Source organism: Strix aluco, chromosome 21, assembly GCF_031877795.1.
Source record: "Strix aluco isolate bStrAlu1 chromosome 21, bStrAlu1.hap1, whole genome shotgun sequence".
Classification (NCBI taxonomy): Eukaryota; Metazoa; Chordata; class Aves; order Strigiformes; family Strigidae; genus Strix; species Strix aluco.
Window position 1 is genome coordinate 6,076,759 of NC_133951.1, and position 23,979 is coordinate 6,100,737.

At 47.0% G+C, this 23,979-nt stretch overlaps 1 protein-coding gene across 1 annotated transcript in view; it reads right to left on the bottom strand.

The window, feature by feature from the left end:
• Positions 1-23,979, bottom strand: part of MAP2K4 (mitogen-activated protein kinase kinase 4) — a 102,303-nt gene that overhangs the window by 16,685 nt on the left and 61,639 nt on the right. Inside the window, exons 4-7 of the mRNA XM_074847713.1 lie at positions 18,326-18,445; positions 7,363-7,482; positions 4,143-4,194; positions 3,624-3,751 (exon numbers count right to left, since the gene is read on the bottom strand). Of these exons, the coding sequence (XP_074703814.1) occupies positions 3,624-3,751; positions 4,143-4,194; positions 7,363-7,482; positions 18,326-18,445 (420 nt within the window). The remainder of the gene's footprint in view (positions 1-3,623; positions 3,752-4,142; positions 4,195-7,362; positions 7,483-18,325; positions 18,446-23,979) is intronic.

A 23,979-nucleotide genomic window follows, 5' to 3' on the forward strand; every position in this document is an offset into this window, starting at 1 on the left:
TATAAACTGCCTGTGCAGACGAGCATCTAAACGGGCGAGGAGGAAAATCCCATCCTGCCACGGGGGTGGAAGCGCCACCACAGAGACACGAGCTCAGCCCTGCAGCAGAGCTGCTCGGCACAGGCTCTGCGCTGCCTCATGTAAGGAGCCAAGCCTGGACGGGAGAAGTCCCACACTGGGCAAGCCTCATGGATGATTTTAGCCACTGAGTAAGCGGAGGTTATGTTCTCAGTCGAAACCCCTGAAGCACGTGGGTGACAGCAGCAGCACGTGAGCAGGGAAGGCTGTGCTCAGGGGTCAGGCATCTTCCCTGGCATTCGCCACACTGCGGGCGGTGGAGCCTGGATCCAGTCCATGCTGCTCACAGAGGGACAGTGCCACATGTCTCCCAGTCTCCTCCCAAATTTGTTTTCTCACTCCTAAAAATTATGGCCGGGTGCCAAGTTTCAGAGGAAAAAAAAAAAAAAAAAAGTCCAACACAGCAATATTCAGGAGCATCCAAGAGGATTTTAGCTGCATGAATTCAAATCAACAGCCTGCCTGTTCAGATAAATGAATGACTGAGCCCGATGAAAACCCAGGCACGGGGTCAGGAATGCAAAGCTGAAACAAGAGGCTCCTGCTGCAGCTCTGCTTGGGTAAAGGATTCAGAGAGCTCCTGCATCCCTGCAGCGTCTCCCTCCATGTGCGCAGGGATGTCAGGAAAACAGGGCTCAGTCATCACTATCACCTGCCTCGGGAATTTTTCTGTTTCTGTGCACAGCCTGAATTCTGCGTGAGCCACCTGAGTGCAGGGACACAGCCTCCACCCAGCCCTGGACACCAATGCCAGCAGCAACTGCCCATCTTCACCAGGGGGAAATGAGGAGCACGAAACACATCCTGAGCACCGGTCTGCAGCGGCACTATGGTGACAGGGCCTGAGCTGGCTCTCTGTGTGCACAGGCGGGGACGAGCAGAAGGGCGTTTGCTGGGACACGGGTCATGCACTGCACCACGAAGGCTGCTCAGTACCTGGGCTGCTGCCTAGGGCAGCCACGGGGCTTGGTCTTTCCTTTTCTTTTAGAGAACACAAGGCACCAACATGTACGCCTTTACTTCAGTATAATGATTGCAGGGGAATTAAAAGCCAAAAGCAAAACAACTTCTCGAGCACTGGCACCTCGAAGGCTGACACGCTGCTTTCTGTGACAGCTCTAACAATTTTGGTTAAAGCACACAGCACTTGCTTAGCAGCTGGACATGGCTTCTGCTGCCTGATCAGACTGCTCGCAGTCAAACTGGTCGACATCCAATGTTATTGTTATCAACAGCTATTTGGGGACCCATCCCCAGTGAACACGGTGTTATCAGGTTTCTTCAGTGGGCAAGTGCTCATGCTACAAGAATTACTGCAAGTGCCATGGGCCAAGTGGGCCTTGCAGAGCAATACACCCTCATCGTCAGAGAGCATCATCCAGCAGCCCTTACCAGCCCTCCCTAGCCGAACACAGCTAATGCCCTTTGCCTATTTGTCACTAACAAAAAAATTACTATTTTCCTTTTGAAAGGAGTGTGACTGGCCTGACTCCTTCCCAGGTATATTCAGGTTTGATTTCAGCATCACTACAGACACCAGCCTCTGCTGGCTTGGACAAAGAGCTGGCAGATGTGCCTGCATGCTGGGCACATCTCCCCATTTCCCAGGCTTCCCAGTACATGGAAATGCTCATGTACTTGGAGAGGAGTCACCGAGTCCGGAGAGCAGAAGGGAAGAGGCCATTCGTCTCCCACACTGCTTGCCAGCTGCTGGCTTGTCCCACAAACTGTGTACCATGCCAAGGCTCTTAAAAACACAAACCAAATTGAAACACTTTTGCTCACTTAAATATCCAGCAGTCTGCATGATGGAGATGCACAAAGAGAAGAGTGCATATGCACAGACAGGGAGGAAAACCAAGGGGCTATCGGAAGCTCTCACCCACCCAAGTCCCAGGGGAAGTGAAGCAGCACAGTTATTTACAGACATGCCAGTAACTGTCACGCTGTAACTAAACCAACAGCCTGAGCAAAGCTAACCATCTACCCATGGTTCTAAGAAAAACTGGGAACATCAATTCCTGTAATTATAGCCCCCTGAACTTGGAAGGGGGAAAGGAGAGAGCAATTTTTCAAGAGCCATATTTACAGACCCGATACACACCTCAGGGAATAGAGAAAAGTCAACAACAGTCCTAACTCCACAGAGCGACACTATCAGAAGTGCCTGTAGTCCGAGGTACAACTAGCCAGCCCTGGCTCAGACTGTGTTGGCTCCCATCCCCTGCTGGGGCACCTCTCCCTGCTGCTGCCCTCAGCACCCTGGGCCCCACCAACACAACGAACTGGGCAGCTCTGACCGATCCTCTTCTCTGAGGAGAGCTCCACGCACTTGCCAGAAGTGCTCAGAGCAGAGACACACCTCTGCCCTCCCTTCAGCCTCACAAGGGCTTTATTTAAACAAACTGCCCTGCTGCACCACGTTACACAGCGGAGCTTGCACAGACTTTGCTGTACCACAACAGTGGTCTCCAGTAACAGATCTCATCCCTACTATTCTCTCCAGACCTCTGAGTAACTAGCTCTGCTATGAGGGCAGCGAAAAGAAAAGGTCAAACGCTCCAAAATTCAGACTCTGTGCTTACAGAGATCAGAATCGGGGCAGATGTTTGCCTTGGACACCACAGTCAGATAAAAGCCATGCGAGACTCGGTACCTAGACCAGATGGGCACTATTTTAAAAGAGAGAGATTTTCTTTTTTTGTTTCCTTGGTGGTAGATAAAAGAGTTCAGAAAACAGTATTTTTCAGCATATAGAGCCATAAGATAAGTAATGACCGTTAAATACAGCCACTGAAATTAAAGTTACATTGACAGCAGCAGACACACAGCTCTCCACAAAAGGTACCCTCAGCTCACGTGAAACCAAGAGATGCATTTTCAAAGCAGCCTGATGCACAGAAGTGTTTGAAATCCTCAGACAGCTTCAAAAAATCACCACCACAGCTTTTATCTCTGGGAGGGGGGAGGGAACCAAACAAGCAGGACAGACTCCCAGGAGCCACGGCTCAGCCCGAGCGATTTCCACGCAGCTGCTCTGCTACCACTGCTCTCCAAAATCACATTCTCCTGGAATTAAGTTATGGCATACTTCAGAATTAAAGTGGTTTGCAAAAATCACTGTAATTCTGCTCTGCAATAGCTCCTGTAACATAATCTTACCGTAGCAAATGGATTTCTTGCAGACCAAGAAAACCCTGCACCCCGACGGCACCACCTCCCCCACACGCTGTTTGTCTTGGAGCGCGAGCAGGCGCTGCTGGAAGGCACAGAGCAGCTCTCCGCTCCAGCGCCACAGCACTGGCACCCAGCTAAAAAAAAGGGAATTTGGTCACTTTGCCACAGACTGGATGCCTCTGCTGAGGCTGCCAGCAGCAGCGCTCCATCCAGAGCTCAGTTTCATCTGGGAAGGGGGTGCTCATCCCACGGGAAACTGGCTGAGGCTTCAGTCAGACAAGAGGCACGGCCACGCCGAGCCAGGTGGGCAGGAGCAGGGTGAGACCCTGCACCGCCCGCGGGCACCTCCCCGGCTCACCCCCACTCACCGCCATGTACGGCCGGCACCCCGCATCCCGCGTCTTGGCGATGGAGTCCACAAGCTGTCCACTAATGCCGAAGTCACAGAGTTTAATATTTCCGTTTCTATCCAGAAGAATATTGGAAGGTTTGATGTCTGGAAGGGAAAGAAATTTAAACCAGTAAGTCACGGCTGGAGGTTTCAATTTCAAGAAGAGCAGCTGCAGAGAATCGACACCGGCAGTGCCACGCTGTCGCCGTCGCCCCTCGGCATGGGGCGGGCAGACAGCGACTGGGTGCGCTCGCTGCCTCTGAGGATCCCGACCTCAAGAGGAGATGGAGCCAGGCCCAAAGATGCCCAGAGGCGGACACACAACCACACTGAAATCATGCTTTTATGGAAAAGCACCAACCGAAGGGGCAATGAAACAGCCACCTGTACTCACACTCGCGGTAGTAGAAATGCTAATGACACTTTGACTTGAAGCAGAGGTTGTTAAAGTTCTTGCGATTATTTTTATAGGCAAGAAGAAAAGACACGAACTCACCTCTGTGAATGATTTTCAAGTTTTCTTTTAAGTGGTTTAGTGCTTTCACAGTCTAGGAAAGACAAACAGATGAAAAATAAGCAAATATCACCAGATTCCTGGGATTAAACTTTTGGAGCCCCAAGAACAGGGGGAAAAAAACTTTTAATATGTTGAGATATCAATGCTGTAATATGCCATGCAATAAAAGCACTTTTCTCCTGGCAAACAGAAGGTGACATAAGAGAGGCCATGTGCTTGTAACCTGGAAAGATCACACTCTGGGAGAGGGGAGCAAGGGTGGAAGTCAAGCAATTTCTGATGTTAATTATTTTGAGTAATAATTTATTTGAAGCCCTATGCTGTATTTTTTAAGGAGGTAACAACTGCTCCCATTCCACTGGCTGAGCAGCAGCAGTGTGGGGAGCAGCAGAGGCTGTTCTGATTTAACCACTCATCATCAAACGGAAGAGACACTTAGGGAGCCGCATTTCACAGGACGATTTAGAAAAACCCTGAAAGTTCACCATTTTAATCCATTTTTCTTCTGCTGAAAAGATTGGCAAAACCTGTGACCAAAAGACTGCCCTGAAGATGATGGCAAGAAGGTGCTCAATTGTGCTGCAAAGCTCTCTGAAGCTGTGCTAGTATAAGGATGATGTCTGGCACCAGGGAACAACTCCCAAAGACTGGCCCTTCCTGCTTGCCCAACCCTGTGTTCAAGTGTTTAGGTAATTAAAAGCTCTGGCAGGCTCTGCAGCAGCTGAAGTGCTGTCTCCTACTAGCCACCAACCTTGCTCCTCCTGGGCAGGTTTCTCTGAATAACATCGCATCAGCTGATTTTTAGGCAGGCCCATGGCGGAACGAGACTGGATGGCCTCCTTGGACTTGAGCTTCATCAGCAGGAGAAAGCCTGCTGGAAGTCGTGACTAAATGTTGGTTTAAATCCCAGCTGACCTTGCCAGAAGCTTCTGCTCAGCTGCTCACAACTCTTCAACCTGGGGTAAAAGAGCTCTAACATGAAATAAGAGTGGTTGGTGGAGCACACCAAGCTGTGAGCTGCAGCACATACCCACCTGCACATGATGGGGCTAGCAGGGCAGTGCACACCTTTCGGACCTGGATGCCGTCAAGGTCTAAGATACTCAGGGCCAGTATTGTCATATTACAGTTATTAAATGACGTTCCTCATTTGCTTTCTAGAAAAAGGTGGACAGAAACTAAACCCGGACCTAGTCAGAACCTCCTAAAGCCAGTCTGTGCAGAGGACCTCCCTCAGGAGCTGCTGGAGCTGCGCTGCCTTCAGGTGCAGCATGAAGGAAGGAGAGCCGTGCTCAATGAGCACCCCACGACTTCCCACACAGCACAGCTGGGCTTCACATCCTCAGATCTGTTCTGAGTATCAGGTATGGAAAACCTTAAATTACTCAAAGTCCATTCATCACTTTCTTCCAGGTCAAAACCAACCAAGGTGGCCATTTCCCTGGTTAGGAGCTTTGGTGAGCTTCCATAGCATGCTGTCTGCACAGGGTAAGTAGAGAAACTCCATCTGAGAGCTTCAAAACTCATCTCAGCTCTCTGTCCAAGTTGCCTTTGTTGGGCTAAGGTCTTTCTGAGCCAAAACATGGGCCAGCATGTCTCTAATACCCTGCAAACCCTAAAAGGATCTCCTCCTCTTTCCTCACAGAATTACATACAACTCCAAGCACACTACTCTGGAAGGACAGACCTTATCCAGCCATCTCTTGTCTATGCCTCAAGCCTTGCTTTGGACAGTAATACATTTAGTTGGTTGGTGGTAAGACAATGCGTCCCATGGGCTGTGGAACAGCCATCAGCTGCCTTTGATAGCATTTTTAGTCTTGGCTATAAACATCTAAACACGTGACAGTGCATGAGCCATCAAGGCAGCCTGTTAGCTGTATGAAGTAGCAGCAGGTCCAGGTAGGCTCAACATTTTATAAAGATGCCCTGAAAAGAGTGAAGATGGCTTTCTCCAAAGATGTGTCTCTGAGCAGAATTTGCCTGTATACCTTCAAGAGGTCATGGTTTGCAACTTGCTGAGCACCTTCCCATCACTCTGACAGCTCAGGACACCAGCTTACTGTGGCATTCACGTGCTGGAGCTGATACAGAGGCAGTTTGTCCATCTGTCACAAACACAGCATGGCTCCAGCATTTGCTCACATTTTCCCCCATTACTCCTGAACAGTGTTCCATTTCTGCGGTGCTTCATCTTCCAGCCTTGAACTACTTTGTTTGGCTTGGCCTTGACTTTTTATTCAGTCAGTACTTCCAGGTTAAGTGAAGAAAACATCAGCCAGAATCTCCACCTGCTGAAGACTCACTTGCACTTTTGGGAGCCTTTGCACAAGGCTACCAGAGGATTCTCTGGACTGGAGTGGCCCAGCATCCCCTGCAGAAATCCAATGGACCTGACAGATTCTTACAGGCAGCAGCAGGACAGAGGTTTCGGATACATTTCAACTCCTCGTCCTCCACAGTCCAAAACCAAGTTTGTTTTGCAGGGCCAGACCTTGCTCTCGTGTTTAGACAACTAAGGGTTCATTTTGTCACAGCCAAGGATAATTTTACAGGGCTCCTTAAAGGGAGACAGCGGGCTCTGTGTAGCAGGGCTGCACTCAGATACCCTGGGTGGGATTCATCTCGCTTCACTTCACCACCTAAAGCTTCCACCCAGAGGCACCAACCTCTCCCCACTGATGAGAGAGAGAGAGGGTGGGCAACTCACTAAGACCAGACCTTACTCTCAAACAGTTTGGTGGGGTTCACATGTCCTGGCTATAAATGCCCAATCCCCTGTTCCCTTTACAAACAAGGGAAGGTGAGGCAGCTCACCTATTTTGGGCACCTTCCCTGGGATGAGATAACCTGTGCCCAGCTTCCACTGATGCCACCACCAGTGCACACGAAGCGATCCCTGAGGCAGTGGCTGGTGCCTATGCTGTTGGTGCCAATGTTCAAGCAGACAGAGCAGGAAGCTGGTCCTGGGGTCTCTTTATGAATTGATTACAGACCTCAGAACCTGCTTTTCTGCCATGCAATATGCTGTGGAAAAGTCAAGAGTATACTCAAGGATCATTAGAAGTGTGGTGAAGTACAATAGCAGCAGTTCTGCTGCATGTAGATGAACCAGCCTTCTGACATGTGAGTGAAAGAGATCTGAATTTTTCACATTAGCTTCAAACACATACACAAAAAGGTTTAACAAAATACTCACAGCTAAAGTGATTTTGCCTAGGATTTCTTCTGGAATAACATCATCTAATACACTATATACATATTTGTAAAACTTATCAAACGAGGTAGACATGAGCTCCATACAGATCCAACAGTCACCCTGGAAAGAGAAAAGAATCTGTGTTACTTTCAACATAAAAATGAGAAACAAAAATCCAGAGAGCATAAAGAGATCCCTTGAATCCAATAAAATACATTAACAACAACATGCATTTGACAGGGAGGATAGAATTCATCTTGATTAATTTTAGCAATGGAAGACTCGCCCCTATATGCACCTCCTCCCCCACTCCATTCCCCAGCAGAGGCATTAGCTAACCAGCTCAGACCTGATATTACATTTTAGATGCCTGAACCTAGATGAATCCAAGTCTCAAAAACTGTTTGGCTCTCCAGAAGGCTGCAAGCACAGTGAAACACCAGCATGCACAGAAAGACTAAAAAAATCCCTTCAGTTTATGACTACCCTGCAGAGAACAGAAGACATTTCACACAACGATCAGAGACATCATCTAAGCAAGAGAAAATGAAAATAAACTCAAGTATGGGGGGGGGGGGGGGGGGGGGTTGATTTGCATTTTACAGTTAAACAATTTAAATGTAGAAAACTGTAAAACATACTAGTATCTGTGTTAAACCAAGCTGAGCTTAACTACCACAGGAGAATAATATGTCTTTTTATCAAACTCTCTCCTGAGATCTGTAAATCAACCTGCTCACAACGGACTCACTGGGGATGAGAAATGGATCCCCACAACACAGAAGGACTTCATCTTTTGGTTTAGTATCTATGCACCATATGGTGATGGACAGCTTAGCCATGGATTGATCTTGGTTATGGCAATTTTCTTGAACATTTTAGCTCCAGTTGAGGATGATAGAAGGCTTTGTATGAGCTATTTCTGTAGACTGTCATGCACTTCAAGCAACTGTTCATCGCTAGAAATACTAAAACACTAGAACTAGACCTGTCCTCACCAGAAGCGACATACTCATCTTCTACAGGCTGTATCACAACGACTGTTAAAACTGCATTAGCTGTCAAAAGCTGTATGCAGTTGATTAGTTTGGTTGTTTCATCCTGGCTAAATGCCACCTAAAACACTTGTGTAAGGAGCAGCAGCTTGTGCAGGTAGTGGTGCCCTGGGCTCCCTGTCTGCTTATGACTAAGCTGCACACTCCTGGGATATAAGGAGCAACAAATAGAGGAGAAACTTCCCCAAGTAATTACCCTACAGAAGGCAGACTTCTCCCAACCAGACAAAACACAAACCAACCAAACTCTATCTTAACACATGGAAATGAAAGTAGGAAAAAACTCTAGAGCATGGACATGCTGGAGGTGTGGCAAAGCACCCTACCCCCACCCTGCACAGCCAAGTCACTTCTGTTTGAAGCAATCTCCAGGTGCTCATGACAGCAGCAATTCTCAAATTATATTTAGCTGATGGAAAGGCTTGTAGAGCCACAGGTTTTGAGGCCAAAAAGGGCTTTTCTACCACCCAGAATGAACTCCTGTGAAACAGAAGCCAAGGAACTGCATCCACCAAGATGCCTCCAGTCCAAATGCTTGGTTTAGTGGGAACAGAGTGCCCAGAAAGGTGGTGTCAAACCCTGCACGCTGGTATCAGCAGAGGCAGCAGTGCCACCCAGCTTGCTCTTGGGCTGCTCACACATATGCAAGGCTGTTTTCAGCAATGCAGACAGCAAACTGCCAGGAAGCATCCCACATGTCACCAACATTACGGACGATGCTGCTTCAGCGACAGCAAAGCTACCACCGCCTCCTGCCAAAAGAGGGATGCTGCCTCCAAGAGAAGAGCCTCCCCCTTCTGAGAAGAGGGGATCTGCTTTCCTAGGAAGGGCTGAGCTGCTGGTGGGCTGGCTGGGGGGGAAGAATGTGAGTTCAGAGCAATGGGCAGCCCCATTTTACAGTGCTCATTTAGCACCAGGCTTTTTACATCAGCACAGTGTAGAGCGGGAGCTCATGTCATACACCCAAGGGAAATGGCTGCTACAAGCCTGAGCCCGGAAAACACACATTTCACCCAAAACAAATTAGAAGAGACTGATCGAAAAGGTACTGTGCTGGACACAGCAGCAGAGACACCACGGTGAATGAGGCAAGTGCAGCGCAGCGGGAAGAGAGCATGACCAGTGTTTCAGAAAACGTGGGAGAAAGGTGAGTTCAGGCTGCTAGAGAAGATTAGCTATGGATGAATTTGGCTGAGGACCTATTCAGATTTAAACTGCAGAAATGAAATTAGGCAATACATGTTGAAAATTTCCCTTTTCAACAGTGGCAACAAATGCAATAAAGTTGATGCACTTCCCTATTACTGAGAGTGGCTCAGAGAAAGCAGCGTGGATCCAGTGCTAGTGATGTGCGTAAATAAAGTGAAACTGGAACGGCACGAGACACTTACAAGCTATCTGTAGTGAAAGCAAACACGGACTTGTTCTACTGGCTGCAGGATCATTCAAAACACTGCTTCTGCTTTGACCAGCTTTATGTAAGAAATTGGTACTGCACTATATTCCCGTGCTATTGCACTTAGGCTGCAAGGGACTGCATTTATTCAAGAATGCCAGATTAAAACTGACCACCTGCAGCCTTGTATCCAACCACACCAATACTGTGTCTTCAGTCACCCAGGTTGTAATGGCTGGTGTTTGCACAGCAAAAGCAAACTGAAGTGAAACAACAGGCAACCTTATTAGAGACATTATCCTAACAAAAGCTTCACAATATACTTCTGCACCTGCGGGGCTGGGGGGTGTGTGTTACCAAAAACTCAAACAAGTACAATAAATTGTTATCCAACGTTAGTTTAAGCATAAAAAACCTGTACATGATCAAAAGCACCAAAGGGAAGACCTGGTTTACTTGGTCTCCTGAAGTATATGCCATACAGAAATCCTGGATGTGGGCATTTATATAACATAAAAATCTACCTGACCAACATGAATTCACGTCAGCAAGATCAATGAGAAAAGATGACAGACAGGTTCAATTGTGCGGCTTAAGGCTGGTGGCAAGATTCAAAACCCTTAACCCTTCCTGGGCCTTGAAAGGACTTACCTATTGGCAAAGCTGATGAATTTTACTGAGAACAAAAAGGAAGACTGGCAGGGATGACTGGTCACCCAGTCCCCTTTCTGATCAAATACAAAAAAGTGCTAATGTGCATGGGAAAGTTCCGCTTCACTGGGAATTGAGAGGTGAAAACCACCTTAATGAAAGTTTCTCTTTAGTTTATCCTCTTAGGACAGGTTGATTTCCAATTATAAAATAATAAAAGCATTTTAGATTTCTCTTCCCGTTATTCTTCCGAAGAATATATTTTAGTCCCTACTGATTGACAGCCGGCTGAACATGAGCCAGCAGTGTGCCCAGGTGGCCAAGAAGCCCAATGGCATCCTGGCTTGTATCAGCCATAGCGTGGCCAGCAGGGACAGGGAAGGGATCTTGCCCCTGTGCTCAGCACTGGTGAGGCCGCCCCTCGATGAGTGGGTTCAGTTTTGGGCCCCTCACTCCAAAAAGGCCATTGAATGACTCGAGCGTGTCCAGAGAAGGGCAACGGAGCTGGTGCAGGGTCTGGAGCACAGGTCTGATGGGGAGCGGCTGAGGGAACTGGGGGGCTTTAGTGTGGAGAAGAGAAGGCTGAGGGGAGACCTCATGGCCCTCTACAACTCCCTGAAAGGAGGGTGCAGAGAGGGGGGATGAGTCTCTTTAACCAAGGAACCAGCGCCAGGCCAAGAGGGAATGGCCTCAAGCTGCGCCAGGGCAGGGTCAGACTGGCTCTTAGGAAGGATTTCTTTGCAGAAGGGGTTGTTGGGCGTTGGAATGGGCTGCCCAGGGCAGGGGGGGAGTCCCCATCCCTGGAGGTGTTCAAGAGGCGGGTTGACATAGTACTTAGGGATCTGGTGTAGTTGGGATCTGTCAGTGCTGGGTTAACGGTTGGACTGGATGATCTTCAAGGTCCCTTCCAACCTAGATGATTCTGTGATTCTGTGGGTATTGAATGACCAGATGCTAATGCACATCTTGTAGGCATTCCAAAAAATGTCCAGGAACACCCTGCACATTTAATTCAAAATATCGCTGCCCATCTTCAGGACATACAGAAAAACTGCTTAACCAGCAACTGGGATGCTTCAACTTCCCAGTGCAGAGTCCTGAGTTCCCAGCCGACATCTGAGCATGTCACAACGATGCCACCCAGCTGGAACACAGCTTGGCAGAATAGGAGTCCTGGTGGACACCAGGTTGAACATTGAGTGAACATGCCCTTGCTGCGAGGAAGGGTAACGGTGTCCTGGGCTGCATTAGGCAAAGCACTGCCAGAAGACAGGGAGGTTCACCCTCCCCCTGGCTCAGCACTGGTGAGGCCATACCTGGAGTGCTGTGGCCAGTGCTGGGTTCCCCAGTACAAGAGAGACATGGCCATACTGGAGAGACTCCAGTAAAGGGTCACTAAGATGACTGAGGCACTGGAGCATCTCTGCTACAAGAAAAGGCTGAGAGAGCTGGAACTGAGGGAGCCTGGAGAAGAGAGGGCTCAGGGGGAGCTCACCAATGTACATAAATACCCGAAGGGAGGGTGCACAGAGGACGAAGCCAGGCTCTTTCCAGTGGTGCCCAGCAACAGGACCAGAGGCAATGGGCACAAACTGACACACAGGAGGTTCCCTCTGAACATGAGGAAACTGTTTTTCACTGTGAGGGTGACTGAGAACTGACACAGGTTGCCCTGGGAGGCTGAGTAATCTCCATCCCTGGAGATATTCAAAAGCTGTTTGGACATGATCCTGGGCAAGCAGCCCTGGGTGGCCCTGCCTGAGCACTGGAGCTGGACAAGGTGACCTCCAGAGGTCCCTTCCAACACCCACTGTTCTGTGATACCAACACTGAAGGCATTAGTGCACTGCAGGGAGTGGCCAACTTCTTATGCAAGTTGCATCTACACTGGTGAGAGAGAATGAAGAATGTCATCACCCTCACATACCCTTATGTGACACAGAAGACACTTCTCCTATGGACCAGGGACTGATCGCAGGGACAGATGCCTTCAGTAATGCCAAAACAGCTTAAGATCTCCATAGAAATAGAGTGCTGTGCATCAGAGCAAAGAGAACAAACACCTTGTACCAACTGACCGAGGATACGTCCACAATTCACACCTCCACCAGCACCGTGCTACTGACACATCCACATGAGCTCTTCTCTCTTGCCAGCAGAAGCTCCCCGTGGGCTAATTCACCTGGCTTCCTGGGCACGTCTTGCAACTTGCAATAAATTTTTCATCGACTAATTTTATCAACTATTAAGCTTGTTGGTTTAAACTTGGCTCAGCTACATTCACACTACATAGGAGCCCAAGTCAGACAAGGCTTTTGTCCTCTTCCCTTCTTGAGAAGAAAAGTAACAAGAACAGTTACTTTGAAAGAGCAATTAGCGCAGTTATGATTATTAACCAACCATTCCCAGCCTTACAGGTACTATCTCACACTAGATTAGCTGTAAAGCTTCCAGCAGACATGCAAGAAAAGACTATTGGGTTTTTTTTCAGACCTAAAAACCCTCTAAACAGCAACACTAAGGGCAAAAGTCTCAGGATTGCCCAGTGCAGTCCTACAGCTCAGCCCAACACTCCTCTCGTCTCACTAAAGAAAGCAACTTAACTGAAATCTTTGCAAAAACCCTAGGAATCACCTTTTTTTCTCCCCCAACTAGCAAGTACTGCTTTGAGAGGTAACAAATGGACACGAGTAACCACATCATCTTCAATACAGCATCTCTGATGACTGGCGTGGAAAGCTCTGTGTGCGTGTGCAGCAGTCGGGGCTCTCACTGGTGCAGTGTGGAGAAACCAACTGGATTCCTGGGGCCAGTGTGAACCTCACAAAGTTAACAATGCAACTGCAAGATCCTGCACCTGGATTGGGGCACTCACCAGTGTAAGGACTGGGGGATGAAAGGATTGAGAGCAGCCCTGTAGAGGACGACTTGGGGATACTGGTGGAGGAAAAATTGGACATGATCCAGCAACGTATGCTTGCAGCCCAGAAAGCCAATCGTATCCTGGGCTGCATAAAAAGAAGCGTGGCCAGCAGGTTAAGGGAGGTAAATCTCCCCCTCTACTCTACCCTGGTCAGACCCCACCTGCACCACTGCAGCCAGCTCTGGGGTCCCCAGCACAACACAGACATGGACCTGTTAGAGTGAGTCCAGAAGAGGGACACCAAAATGATCTGAGGGCTGGAACATCTCTCCTGTGAGGACAGGCTGAGAGAGTTGGGGCTCTTCAGCCTGGAGAAGGCTCCAGGGAAACCCTACTGTGACTTTCAATATTTAAAGGGAACTTATAAGAATGACGGGGACAGACTTTTTACCAGAACCTGCAGTGACAGGACAAAGGGCAATAAACTGAAAGAGGGTAGATTTATCTCAGACATATAAACAGACATCTTTTACACTGAGGGTGGTGGGACACTGGAACAAGTTGCCCAGAGAAGTTGTGGATGCCCCCCCCTGCCGGAAGGGTTCAAGGCCAGGTTGGACGGGGCTTTGGGCAACCTCATCTAGTGAAAGCTGTCCCTGCCCATGGCAGGGGGGTTGGACTCTATGATCTTCAAAGGTCCCTTCCAACCCAAACCATTCTACGATTCGATGACTTTATAATTCATCAGTTAACAAATCCCTTCTGTAGTCAGTGTAACCAGGAATATAGCCAGTGGTGTAACTACCCCTTCTGCACTTTCTCCAGGCTTTTCTTTTTCTGACTCTCTTCATTCTCCGGCCTTTACTAGATGCAACTTTCTTCTTCTCTCTTCTGTTAAAAGTCAGGCTGTGGACATAAAAACCATTTCAACTGCCACACATTACAACATCAGTGCTCAGGGATTCTTTCTGTTATTGAAAACAAAGTTTGATTTTTTCCTACCTGGGATTGTTAGAGAACCAAGTAATAGAGCAGACCACTCAACAGCTGCACTAGAAGAATGAAGGATGCTGTAACATCACGGGGAGGTGCAACACGGTGATGTGTAGGTCACAGCATCATCACAAGAGCAGGAGCAAGCAGAGTGCTGTCCCATGGAGGACCTGACTGGCATGTGCACTGTCTGGCATCAGCGCAGTGAAGCCTCTGACTCCATGCAAAGGCAGAAACGCTGTCTTCTACTTTTTCAGCTTTGCTCCTGTTTCATTAAACAGGCAATTTAACCTCATCTAATGGGTGCCAATAAACTCAAGCAAAGTCCCATACCCAGCAATCGACTTGTAGTTTTTGCATCGTTACACACTACATTATACACAGACATACGTAAGAACAGAAGGACGTCCCGTATGATTGAAGAACAAGAAGCAAACACTATGTGTTAAAATGCTGCCTGCTGAGGGACAAGCAGGCCCAGATCCCAAAGACCTTCCCTATCAGAAAATGCTGCCAAACAAGTGAAACAGAATACAACCAGGGAGAAATATTTGTGTAGTATTTTTTGCCTTTCCAAATCAAACTTTTCATACTCATAGAGGCTGCCACAGTAACTTGCCTGTTTAGTTATTCTCCTGACTGCAAGCTGGGTTACTTCTCTGTCTTCAAAATAAGACCTTGAACTGTTTTGTCCAATTTGGTTTAGTAATCCCACTCCCCAAACTGTCAGGATTCGATAGCTTAGCTCTGCTTCTCTGCATCAACAGCTCACTCTTCTGGAGAGGCTACCTGCCTTTCAAATGAGCCCAGCTGCCCTGCTGCTGTTGCTGAAGCTGCTATAATCTTCTTGCCAATCATCTGATTGTGAGAGCTGCCTACTCAACATTTAAGCTCCTCTAAAGGGACTCAAATTGAAGTCTTTCACCTTTTAGGAGCAGGCAGAGGAAGACTTCCCATCTGTAGCTCCATCCATCCCTGGAGGATCTGAATCCTGACTCAGAGCAGGCAGTCCCAAGAGGATTTGCCTTTTAGAACTTATTTCCTTACTTTTCACCTCAAAATGCTGGAAGAAAGAGCTTTGTTTATACATGCTTTGCTGCAGGACTTCCTGAGAGAGGTTCAGTCTTTAGCAATGTCCCATCAGCTCTTATACTCCAGGGGATGGTACAGCAAGACAGGTTCAAACATACTGGTGAAATTATTTTTTTCCCTTTCTGTGCTTCTCTGCTGTCATAGTTTCCTAGCTTTAAAAGATGTAATTAATATTAGAACATGTAATTAATATGACAAGACAGAAAACCTTATCCAAGAATACCAGCTCACCCTGTGTACCTCTGGGGTATGTGACTTGGAACATCACCTTGGCAGTAGGGGACTGAGGAGAGGGAAAAGTTGATTTCATCTCAGAAGCCAATACCACTGATGCTGAGGGTTGGGGGAAAAGAGGATGCCAGGGACCAACATGATATAAGCCAGAGTGACCTTACTGAAAAAAACATTTCCCAGACAGAGCACACAGGGAGCCCTGCCTGGCTGCAGAAGGACAGGATTTCTCGACAAGATTTTTGGGTGCAGTAGAAGCCAGGCTGACATTTGGGTGCTGATCAAGGTAGGTTTTTATACTATTTCTGTATTTATACTTACATCCTGGGATGTGCCTAGAGCTGCAGGAAGGTGACAGGCTTGCACAGCTCTGAACATGTTGCTCATCAGCATCTGGCAAGATACTGTCTTGCCCAGAGACTTTTCTTTACACCAGCTGACAGCCTTATCATTTGTATTTCAGCAAAGCTAGAAATTTTCAGCCAAGACTGAGGCTCCATGCTTGGTAGGAACTTGTACTGTGTGAACATGGACAACGCCTCCTGGCCCAAAATGGCTTCATGTTTAAACAGATAAGAAAAAGCAGAGCATGGGAAAAGGATTATTATCCTTATTTTAGAGACTGAGATTTAAAGCCAGAGGAGTGACCTGGCAAAATTAGAGGCAGACTCACTAGAAGCAGGAATTGAATACTGAGTCTCAGTTTTGGGCTTTAACTACAACACTGACCTTTCTCTAACAGTTCCCCAGTAAAGCCCTACAAAACTCTACATAGGCTGCTATGCTAATAGGATGCTAAGATGATTAGTGGCCAGTAGGTCTCTATTTTCCTTCTTCCCTTAAGTAGATGTACTGGATTTGTGCTGAAGTAGTAGAAAACAGGCAAGACTTCATGTCTAACCCCCTATACTGTGCCAGCTTCAACACCAGCGCAATTACAGGAGTCAGAATAGCCCACACCTGCAGGAGAGCTGCAGGAGCTGCTGCTCTCTGGAGGGAGGGGATGCAGTAGTCAGGTTCTGACATTCATCTTCTCCAAAACTCTTGTTCTTGCAAACGGACCAAATGTTTGAAATCCAGTGCTGCTCCTCAGTGCTGTATTCCTCTTTTTGTGCCTGTATTGAACAGACTCAGCTCAGTCTGACAACTGGCCTCCAAACATGGCATAAGACTGTCTGTGCTGCATGGAGAAGGCCAGCTTCCCAACTGTTTTTACTGGTCATTTGAAACTAGATAGCAATGGGAGTGCCTGAGCAAAGCACAAGGAGATAGAAGGATACCTTCTGTGGCCCTGAAGCATAGTATCTACCTTAAATTACAATAAGTAGATGTTGAAACAGTCACAAATATGTAGTGATTAACATCATATTCATGGCCATGAACAGCTGAAGTACATCAGGATTAATGGTGGTCAGCTGACATAGCTTTCAATGCTCTAATTCTGTTCTTCACTTGGAAGCACTTGTGGAAGCATCACGTTGAATAACCACAGCACACGTTCTCTATGTGCATAAAAGGGCCAATAAATTACAGCCCCTACACTAGCTGTTGCAGATATTGCTCCTTTCAAGAACAGTCATGCAATTTTGGTCTCTGTCCCAAAAGGACAGAGCAGAACTGGAAAAGATGCAGAGAACAGCAAGAAAGATGATCAAAGGTCTGGAAGGGGTTCTGTGTATGACACAGGTTGGCACTCACCAGGCTGAGTAAGACATGACAGAGGGGTAATATGGCAACTGTCCATAAAATCCTCAGTGGCCTGGAGAGGGTGGATAAAGATCAACTGTTTACTGCCTCTTCAAATACAAAAACTAGGGAAAGCACTAGGGGCACCACTCAAAACAGCAGGATGAGATGGGCCTTCAAACCAAGGACAATGTGGCCAACCAAGGGAAGTGCCTCTCAGAAAGCACCATGGATGCAAAAAATGTACATGTATTCCAGGGGAAACTGAACACTTTCATGGAAAAGAAATCCAGTGAGAGTCACTGAGCACAAAGACTGCACACCTAGCTCAGACACTCAGCTGAGTATGACTGAAGGCAAAGTATCACACATGCTTCTACAAGCAGATGCTGTGGGCCATTGCCAGAGACATAACACCCCACTAGGAGTTCTGGTCTGACCCAGCACGGTTGCCCTTGTTTTTTACGTATCTGCAGGTACAAACTGCTTCAAGGCAGATGCATGTCAATGAGGAGTCCCTGACACAGTCTGGCTACGTACATACGTACATCAGATAGCCTTATGGGCAGCTGTGACTACTATCACAGCAGCCACCTTCATTACAGGGATACAGGTTCTCTACACGGTCGCATCTCACAGCCACTGACATACACCACGTTTGTGTCCAAGCACTGTGCTGCAGAGCTGCGCCCAGCTGGCAGCACACACTCTGCCTGGGGGAGCCACAGGCCTGGAGCTCAGCAAGGGAGAAGAAAAGCAGGAAAGAAGGAGAAACCAAAATATGCAGAGAGACACAACAATGAACGGGAATAGCGTGTATGTGCTCAGCAGCACTCAGATGTCTGGGTCTCCTGATTAAATACCCTTGATTAAAAGTGGAGAGCTAAGAAACCTAACATAAATTTTCTCCTCCTTATTGCAAGTTGGAAACTGCAAATAAAAAAAGAAGATAAAAACCAAACTCTGCTATGAATGAAGCAAGTTTGGAGTGCCCACCTCTCTGAAGAGTGCGCCATAAAACTGAACAATATACGGGCAGTCACTGCTTCGCATTACTACATCAAGGTCCATCAGAAGCTGCTTCTGTTCTTTTTCATCCACTGTCGACCGAATTCTCTGAAAGAGGAAGAGTGGCAGAGACTTTATCACTTACATGCCATTACTGTATCCTCAGACCCGCTTCTGGAGAAACATGTCAAGGACCCCAAACCCAAGGCTGAGCAGGCAATCCCCAAGGCATGTTCAAACACACTCTAGAGAGTTAAGCTGTGTTCTCAAATAAGAAATATAACTGAAAACCCCTAAAGACATTTAATTCAGACTATAAAATCCCCAGTCTTCTCATGAGCATCAACATTTTCAGAAGAAATACCAGAATGAAATTAAAGACCAGAGATTTCATTGAAAACTACAGTAAAACAATTTCAGACTTTGATTTCAAAACAAATTCTCACACAGTTCTTAGCCATGTCAGATGGGATTTGAAGGCTGTGTTGAAATTTAACAAGGAACATTATGTTTAAAATTTCTAGGACAAGCACAGAAGACAAAAAGGGCCCTTCCACCAGGCCTTCAGCGTGGCTGGCATAGTGAAAAGGGACTATCACATAAGCGGGGGAACACATTGCTCTGGTAACGCTAATGGTAGGCAACAGTCCTGTGAGCTGATCTCATAAAACTAACAATTCTTTACCTAGTACTGGCCTAGTGAACATTTACACTATATAAAAAATACTTCATATATATATATATAAAAAATATATATACTATGTGTATATAAAGATATATATATGTATACACACACTACATCTTATGTATACACTATATATAAAGAAAAGTCTTATTTGGCCTTAAAAGAACAATGCAAGTTTGAAAATAGAAAATTGTACATGTTCAAACATGAAACTAGTTAAATGAAGGATGGAGAAGACCATCCGCAGTTTTTCATGTGATTTTACAGACATATTCAACATCTTACACTAATTAATGTGTTCTCTGAATCACAGGTGAGGAAATTGTGATCCTGAAGGTGTGACTCATGTTGAAAAATCATTTAAAAAAAAAAAAAAAAATATTTGTCAAGAAGTCCAAAGCCACAGATGTAGCCTGGACCCTCCTTGAGGAGAAAAACTACTTGGCTACCCAAGAAAGAAAGGTTATTCAAGGTTGTGGGAAAAATCTGCAAGATACCAGCACCCACTCCCACCGACACTACTGCCCTGTGAGCAGCTGCTGGTGGCATCAAGACCACACACATTAGCAAGCACAAGGCTAAGTAGATGAAGGTACTTTCAAGGTTGGCCATTCATACAGCACCATTTGAGAAACAGTGCAGGATTATGTACCCTCTTTTGTAATGACCCACACAAAACGAGGATAGTATTGACACTATGATTTTCCTTACCTTTGGTGTATCCTGATATTTTGGTATTTCACCACTCGTTCTTAACGTTCTAGTAGCTCTGGTTTGGCCTAGACCAGTAATTGTCATGTTCATATTGCCCTTTTCCCTCCCAGTGAATTCTAGAGTACTTGGGAAATCTGGCAAGAAACTTGCCCAGCACACCCACAATCTGTAACATCCACACCCTGTGATGCCACTGAGTGGGTGGGATTTTGTAGTCACAAGAAGATGGCTCAACAGACTAGTAATGCTTCACCTCTAGGTCACTGGTTCAAGTCTGTTTCACAGAAGTTCAGACGTGTCACTGAAGAAAGCCTGATAAGGATTATTTCTTTGTCTTGTGTCTACACCATAAAATGCTCTACAACCCCCTACTGAGGTATCAAGGGCTGAGCAGACTGAATGTCTCTTTCTAGGTGGCACACCATCAGCACTGTGTGAAACGATAATGCCACTGCTCTGACCTCAACAGAAGACGATGGATGCCAAAGCCATCATGGTGGGACCTATAAGGAATAGTTTAGTCTCTCACTGAGATGCTACCCACTTCTCTAAATAGTTCACCTCCTTGGTGTGGAGCAAAACCAAAAGAAGCTTTTCTCCATATCGTAATTCACATCTCCCTTCTGTGCCAACTCCATATCTGTCTCCAAAAGGTCTCTTTCCTGGTCATCCAGGAATCTCCCCAGCCCGCCTCTACATTCCCCTTGCATCTACACAATCCTGTCCCAGCCATTCCCACGGCATGCTCCTCAAACTCCACAACTTCCCCTGAACACAGCTCCTCCCACCTCTGACATCTCCTTCTGTGCTGTTACTTCTCCATCTCTGGAAAGCATGTGAAATATATTTTGTATGGAGGAGGCAATTTTAATGGCACCCCAGAACAACACCAAACTTAAAGATTCCTCGTTTTCCCAAACACAATCTCCCCAGGGAGAAAAAGAAAGGGCAGGCAGAGGACCCAGAGGATGGACACTGGATCAGCTATAGGGCAGAGCATCCAGTGAGACATGGAGCCAAAGGACACCTTGAGAAGCCAGCAGGAACTCCCCAACAAACACTGCTTCAGGGAGAGAAGTAATGACTTGAAGCAAGACTGGAAAGTCTCATACACAAGAGTGCTGGAGACTGGCAAATTCAAGAGATTATCAGGAGATTATCAGGAGCAGCATGCAGCACAGCACTGAGCTGGGGTCAGTCCAGGCTGGAAAAGATGGCTTTGTTTAGCTGGAGCGCACCAGGGAGTCTGCTGCAGGCCTGTGGTCCAAATTCACCAGCTAAGGAATGAGTGTTCACCAGCAAAACAAGGAAGAAACAGCAAAAGGTGACTGAAGTCAACAGGAGCCCCTACCCGAATAGCCCACAAGCCATGCTGATGATCTGCTCCCTAACCTCAAGGCAGAGTGCGAGACGCTGCAGCAGCTACCACAGACTCACCCAAGAACACGGGAGATGGCAAGGAAGGAAGACACAAGGTGAGGCAACAGCCTGAAGGCACCATTTAAGACAGGGATGGACAGCCCTGACTTAGTTTCAGGTCCTACACCTCTCAGCCTGGTCACTCTACTGTGTGTAGTCACTGACGTGGCCAAACAAGCCACATATGGAAAAAGTGGGTTTTGTAGCAGAGGCTTACAGAGAGTCTCTTTTTTAATGGTTCCTTGTTGGCCTCAAACTTAAACTGCATCAAATCCTCCAGGAGAAAATTCTCCAGCCCTTTTAATACAAACACAGGTTAGGACAAAGCCTTCTGGCATCAGGAACAAGAGCTCTGAAAGCTATACCCTGGGCAGCATCAGCAGCATCAACAGCAAAAGGATAAGCTATGCTGTGGATTGGACCACTCTCAAACTAAACCACACAGATCCCAGAAACTGGACCCAAAACAGAAGAGACATCACCCAGCCCCATTACGCACATAAAAAGATTCAGGTGCAGTGGGAAGCAACCAGTTAAAAAAAGAAAAGGAAAGGAAAGAAAAGAAAAAAGCCGTACACACCAAACTGAAAACCAGCTCCTTGAGTTGTGAGACAGCACGGTGTCGTCCTGCGAACAGGGCTCATGCGTGTCCTCAGCAGAAAGCAGAGCACAGCAGTGCTTGGCAGTGCCACCAGAGCACTGGTGCTCCCAGGGAACACCAAACCAGCAGGAAAAAGTCTCATCCTCACTGCCGAGGATGAGAATATTTGTCTACCTGCCTGCAACACATTTACTGCTGACAGAAGTATGTCAGGTCTTCCACTGATCACAACTCGTTTCCCACCTCCTAGAACAAGGTTCTCGCTCTCTCATGTTTCCATTTAGCCCTCACCCATTTGCTCCTTTCGCAGTGTACTACCAGCAGGGCTGGAGCACTGGTTTCCCCAGCTCTCAGCCAGCTACCCAAACAGACGAGTGAAACAGAAAATTCTCTTCAATAAACCATAAGGAGTCAACTTGGGAGAGGGTATCTAATTGTGCAAAGAATGGAAATGACCATTTGCAATAAAGCCAGCTTGCAAAAAGCCCCAAGCCCTCTCTTCAGAAGTCATATAGGAAATCAGAAGGACAGAGAAATTTGCTCCTTGACTGAGCTTAATACACTCATGTGTCATTTTGGTGGGCTTGTATGGGCTATCAGGCATCCAGGTAAGGATGGAGAGATTAGGGAGGTATAAAGAAATGTTAAATTTCTCCTCTCAGGGATACCTGATACTTAGCAACATATTTCAGCTGTGAGACTGCCATCAGTGAAAACCTGCGAAAGGCAAAGACATGAACATCTGTTTTAAAGCTATAGATGAGAGTAAGCACTGACTACAAGGCAAAATGATGTAAAAGAGGCACTGTGGTCTGGACAAGAAACGGCTCCACGGCTTGCTGGCTTCTCCAGGAAGAACAGGGATCTTTGATGGACACCTCACGGGCTTGACATCCTGCTGAGTTTTATCTCTCTCTAAACAGCGCCTTGGCCAGCTTCTCCAGTTACCCAACTGATCTCGAAATTGCTTCTGATTTTCTTAGAAGTTTAGAGCAGAAGTGGAAGACCACCTGTAGTCTGGTCAAAAATACTTCTAGACTAAAGAAAAAAAAAGAAACCAGCAACAATATCTGAGGACGTTGTCTGGAACTGGCAATACTGCAGAGCAGGACTAAATCAGCTAGGCTGGCTTATACAACAGATACTGGAAGACACAGAAAATTCTGGCATTACAGCTGAAAATCACTATGCCTTTTGGGGTGGGGGAAAACTGAACACAAGGATTGTGGACAAAAACGCCCTCTCCCCAGCTGACCTACTCTCCTAGCTGTAACTATTTCTGACAGAAAAAGAATTCAACTAAAAAGAGGTGTGAGATGTTTCCTTGTTGTGGCCCCATGAAGCCTGAAGGTCAATCGAAGCACAAACCACTGTACTCATCTCTTGATGGTGTATTTTTCAGCCAGGTGAACTGGCTGAAAAGAAATCGTCAGAAGCTGCTAATACTGAACCCCAAATATCGGAGGCGCTTCCTGCTGCACAGCAGAAAGGGCCTGCCTGGCCCCCAGGGCGAGGTGGGCCAGAGGGGAGAGGAGCGGGAAGGGGGGGGTCTCCTGACAGCAGGCTCAGGCACCGCTGCCATGCTTGGGTCCTGGCCCACAGAGGTGCCACCTAACAGATTAAAGGTTGGCTGTTTTAAATGTTTGTTTAATCTTGTGAACTCTTCAAACAAGAAACTTTCCCAGCCTTCAAGAGGCCTGGCTAACAAAACACACACCACTACAGTATTTAAGTAAAATGCAAAGTGTCCTGCTCCAAGAGGGAGAACACTCCCCAGCTTTCATTCCAGTTTGGGCTTTTTTTCTTTTATGTATTTTTATACCAGTTTGGAAAAAACAAGTATGCCAAAGATCTTTTAAAGCACTGTTTTTGTTTGAACCATCATCAGTGCTAGAGAGAAACCTCAGGACAGAAAGAAAACCCCCAGGTGCTGGGTGAGCTTCCTAAGAAAACAATTCCACCCAAATAAACTGGGGCTTTTCTACGGTTCCTCTGATGTGCCAAAGACAGTCCCCGTTCCTCAAATTTGTGGTAGCCTCATGAAACAAGATGCACAACCTCCTGGAGCAGCTGGGACACCACCACATGGTGACACTGGAGAGGAAATACAAATGGGGCTGGAGAATTGCACATATTGTGAAGCCTCTGGGATAAAACCAGGAGTGATGGCATTGGAGCAGATCCCAAGAAGGGAGCAGGGCTTCCCACGGAGCAAAGAAGCCC